Source organism: Corylus avellana, chromosome 4, assembly GCF_965113065.1.
Source record: "Corylus avellana chromosome 4, dhCorAvel1.hap1.2, whole genome shotgun sequence".
NCBI lineage: Eukaryota > Viridiplantae > Streptophyta > Magnoliopsida > Fagales > Betulaceae > Corylus > Corylus avellana.
In genome coordinates, this window is record NC_142493.1 from 16,887,794 (window position 1) to 16,892,710 (window position 4,917).

At 35.6% G+C, this 4,917-nt stretch overlaps 1 protein-coding gene across 1 annotated transcript; it reads left to right on the top strand.

The window, feature by feature from the left end:
• Window positions 1-363: 363 nt before the first annotated feature.
• LOC132178131 (uncharacterized) lies at window positions 364-4,641 on the top strand. The gene is made up of 2 exons (XM_088515601.1): window positions 364-640; window positions 4,340-4,641. The coding sequence occupies exons 1-2, from the start codon at window positions 364-366 to the stop codon at window positions 4,639-4,641; spliced, it is 579 nt and encodes a 192-aa protein (XP_088371727.1).
• Window positions 4,642-4,917: the final 276 nt, after the last annotated feature.

Genomic DNA, 4,917 nt, shown 5'->3' on the forward strand with positions numbered 1-4,917 from the left:
CTCAGTATTAATGAATGGAATCATGGCAGACGGGCCACTAATGGCAGAGTTATCTCGAAAGAAAAAGTGGGCAACTCTTCAGCAGTTCATGAGCAAAGCTAAGGAGTTTATCAATCAGGAGGAAACGGTTGGAGCTTTGTTGAAGTGTAAAATCGAGACTGCGCCTCGGTTAAGCCTAGTAGCGGGAAAGTACTAGAGAACTCTGGGAAAAAGAAGAAGAAGGAGAAAGCACCTCTAAATGGTTTGAAGAGAAAGGTGGAGTCGCAACGTCAGTAGGACGAGAAATTGACTCCATTAAATACTAGTGTCATAGAGATATTTACGGAGATCAAAGGTAATCCAGCCTTCAAATGGCTGACGAAGATGAGGACTCCTTTATTCAAACGCACGAATCAGAGATGGTGCGAGTATCACAACGACCATGGTCACCTCACTGAAGACTGTATATCTCTGCGTCACGAGATAGAAAACTTTATTAGGAATGGGAAGTTGGTGAGATTCTTAGCTGGTGAAAGAAACAGGGGTAGAGACCCTCAAGAACCTTTACAGCAGAGTGATAATGAAGCCCCCGAAAGGAGTCAGGATGATCATGTTGTGAGACCAAGACACAATGACAAACTGTGGATGGCTCGAGCTGACTGTAGCGCCCCAACTTTACTTAATGATAGGCAAAAGTGGAAATCTCCAATTGCCACTAAGCACTACTATCTCTACCTCAATATCATCAGATATTATAAATCTCGCAATGAAAAATTTTATTTTTTTTCTTATGTAACCCTTACAGAACATATCAGAGCTGATAACAAGACTTCTATATTAAACAAATTTATACATTGTACTTTACAAGACAAGAAAACACACTAGTCAAAAGTGCCACAGGCGGCACATGGGTAAATGTACATCAAAAGTACCTAGAACATGTCTAACTATAGATACATTTCAAAAGATAGGCATCTTCATGATATTCTACAACAAACTAAGGCACCAGAAAGCCTTATCCATAATAACCTAGGCAGGCTTATGGATTATTTTCATCATCTTCTACATCTGCATCAACATCTATGTAAATGTGGTGTAGGCGGATTAATGAGTCCACGGTCTCAATAAGTATAAGAATTACTGACATTTTCAATATGAGCCATCTTTTTCGAAATTATCTCTAACAACGCGATTATAATAACAGCTATGTTAGGTTTTCCAAACAGGCTCATTTTTGTATAATCGATAGCTAATAAGATAAGCACTGTGGAGCTATTTTGTAATAAAATCCATTTATCTTTTCTAGACATAGGACTTTATATTTATACATATATGCATTTTACTTGCATCTCATAATATGAATATGCATATAAATATAAAGAGGTTAAACAAATAAATCACAAAACTTATAAATCACATTATTCAATGTATGCAATGGAATCTCTAGCCTTTCCGGCTTTCTAAAGGACTTGAACCTTTCGTTTACGGCTATCAGGAGACACCTTCAGCTCCTCGGTTAGTACCTGGCTTCTTATTTTAACTTGGAAGGCTCCTTCGGCTTCCCTCGTTAATATAAGAATACCTATAGTTTTACATTCAACTCTAGGAAGACAAAAGGCTTCTTATTTAACCTGAGAGGCTCCTTCGGCTCCCGCCGTTAACAGGAAAACCTTATTGCTTCATATTTAATTCATCACTTATTCTCAATGTTCAACAGTATGCAACAACATGTCTCTTAAAATCATTATTTTGTTCTCGCAATCATCTCATTTCATTTCGCAAATTATTTCAATACATGTGAAAATAATTGAAAGCATATAATCATGTTATTCATAAAATATTCAGGCTCATGTAATAATCATACTTTGAAAGCTTATATAATAGTATCAGTCTCAGTAAGTAGTTATACTTACAAAAATAGTATCATGCTCAGTAAGTAGTTATACTTACATTTCACGGTTAAGCTGAATTCCCACTCTAACCCTTGATTCTAATATTCACTGCATTTGGTATGCCCGCACACGACCATATATTAGTTTAAAATTATATTTAAAAGGCTAAAATAAGGACCTCTTAATTTATCTCTATGCTCTTTCCAAAATTGGACAACATAACGACATATATCTAAAATATTATAATGTCACTCGGGCATCATAACGACTATGTAGCATTACCACATATTTTTATATGGGCATTACTACGGCATTAATGTAATATTTATCTAAAACTTCTAATATTACTTGGACATCACAACGACTCTATTGTAAAAAACTTAATAAAATTTAGGTAGCACAATGACGCATTTGTAATATTTAAAAAGATAATTGAATATAATATCCTTCCCGAGATATTCAATCACACTTTCCCGAGCAATTTAAGCATCATAACGACATATTAAATTCTAATAACTAGAATTGACATAAACTAAGGATAAAAGAATTATGCCTAGCACACCCCTTTAAGTAACTCCAAAGCTTTTAAGTTCTAAAGCTTATAAATATTATAACTATTTCTCACTTGAAGTCTCTCTGTGTCTGTGTGTGTGTGTGTGTGTGTGTGTGAGTGTGTGTGTGAGAGAGTAGGGGTGGCAAAATGGGTACCTGACACGACCCGATTACGACCCGCGGGTACCCGTTACACGATTAGCCTATACCCAGACACGACCCGTTTAGCTAAACGGGTAATCGGGTTTGACATGATTATGACACGAAAATAGCCGGGTAACCCAACACGACCCGTTTTACCCGTTTAAAATAACCGGGTCTAATTGGGTAGACACGACCCGACACGACCCGATTACTTTAAACTATAAATTTTTTAAAAAAAATAAAAAAATTCAAAATTGTAATAATAATACTAATACAATAATACATCAATATAGTCAATACAAAAAATTGAGTTCCAAGAGATTAAAGGCTTTAATAAAGGATAAGAAAAAAATATATATATATATATCGGAAAGTGACTGTAATTGACAAATTATATTCCAAAAGAAATTACTAAACTCATAATTTCACCTAAACTTAAAAGTTAAAAGTTAAAACAAGTAAGTTCATTTATTAAAATAGTCCACTTATTATTTAGTCCCACATGTAACAAAAGTGTTAAAAAATTAATTTAAACAATGAAAATCTAAGTTTTCTTGTTGGCTTTCTCTTTTGTTGGTAATTATGTATTAACTTATTTCTTGAAGCAGGCTTCCTTGTTCCCAAAGGCTAAAAATGGTAAAGTAAGTCTTAATTTTTTAAAGTCTGTACTTAAAAAAAAAAAAAAAAAAAAAAATCTTAAAGTTACACATGAGGAGTCCGCAAGGCAGAAAAAAAAAAAAGAGAAAAAAAAAAATAAAAAAAAATCCGGGTTTGGCGGCAAGGCAGAAAAAAAAAATAATAATAATAATAATAATAATAAAACATCCGGGTCTGGCGGGTCGACCCGCCAACCCGCCAGACCCGGTTACTGTCGACCCGCCAGAACCATACAGTAACGTGTCTAACGGGTCGACCCGTCAGACCCGGCGGGTCGACCCGCCAGACACGAAATTCTCGGGTCTTAATTGGGTAGGCCCGATTACGACCCGAACCCGATTAGCCCAAACCTAATACTTTTTTTTCGTGTCATGTTCGTGTCGGGTTCGCGGGTCGTGTCAAAATTGTCGGCCCTATGAGAGAGAGAGAGAGAGAGAGAGAGAGAGAGAGCATTTTATTTTGTGAATGAAAACATGTACGCTGAATTTTGGGACAAAATTGGAATTTTTATGAAAGCTTAGGACATGGTGGGAAATAATCCTAAAGGTAGTAAAACAAAATTTAAACTGCAGCTTTTTATTGTGGGCGCCGAAATCAGCTTTGGTGAGATTTGAGAATATTTGAGAATATTTGAGAACGTAGAATCTGAAATAGGCGTGAACCAATTTTCTTCTTTCTATAGTTTTATTATTAATTTATTAACCAAATATGCCTACTTGCACCAACCATTTCAAGATAGTCCAGAGAAGTTTGTTTCAACGAGCAATTGATATATATATATATATATATATATATATATATATATATATATATTCTTATCTTATTAAACTAATTCATTTTTATTTTAAGTATAACTAATTAAATCTTAAATGACAAATAATCTATAATGTGAATCAAAGCTAGCTCTAACTATCTACTTCATAGTTCAAACTGAGAATATTAAATTAGACATTAAATATATTTTCCTAATATATTTGATTTAACTTAAAACAAAAATTTATACTAAAGCATTCTTTGTCATCCTAATAAATTCCTCGGGCATTACACTGACCACCTGAACCCTCGAAACCAAGATGTGATTGGTGAAATCCATACAATATCTGGGGGTTTGGCAGGTGGAGGTGAGTCAAACTCAGCGAGGAAAGCTCACACAAGAAGAGTGAACACGGAAGAGGTTCTCTTTCTTGAAAGGCCATCAAAAACCCAAAAGAAGGATCCAATGATTCTGTCATTCTCAGAAGAAGACGCAAAGGGAGTAGCAATGCCCCATGATGATGTCCTCATGGTAACAGTAACAGTAGCTAATCATGCTGTTCATCGAGTCTTGGTGGACAACGGAAGCTCGGCTGATATACTATATTACCCAGTTTTCAAACAAATGGGAATAGATTGGGATAGGATCAAACCATTTGGTTGACCAGTGGTCATATTCACTGGGGAGCAGGTTCAACCTGTAGGTCTCATTTCTCTTCCTGTCACAGCAGGAACAGCCCCCAAACAAGCAACAATAATTGTAGATTTCTTGGTGGTTGACCGACCATTTGCTTACAACACAAGTATTGGTCGACCATCATTAAATAAATGAGGGCTATCACCTCAACCTACCATCTGAAGATGAAGTTCCCAACAGAAGATGGAGTTGGAGAAGTCAAAGGAGACTAGGTAGCAGCAAGGAAGTGTTATAGCACTTCTA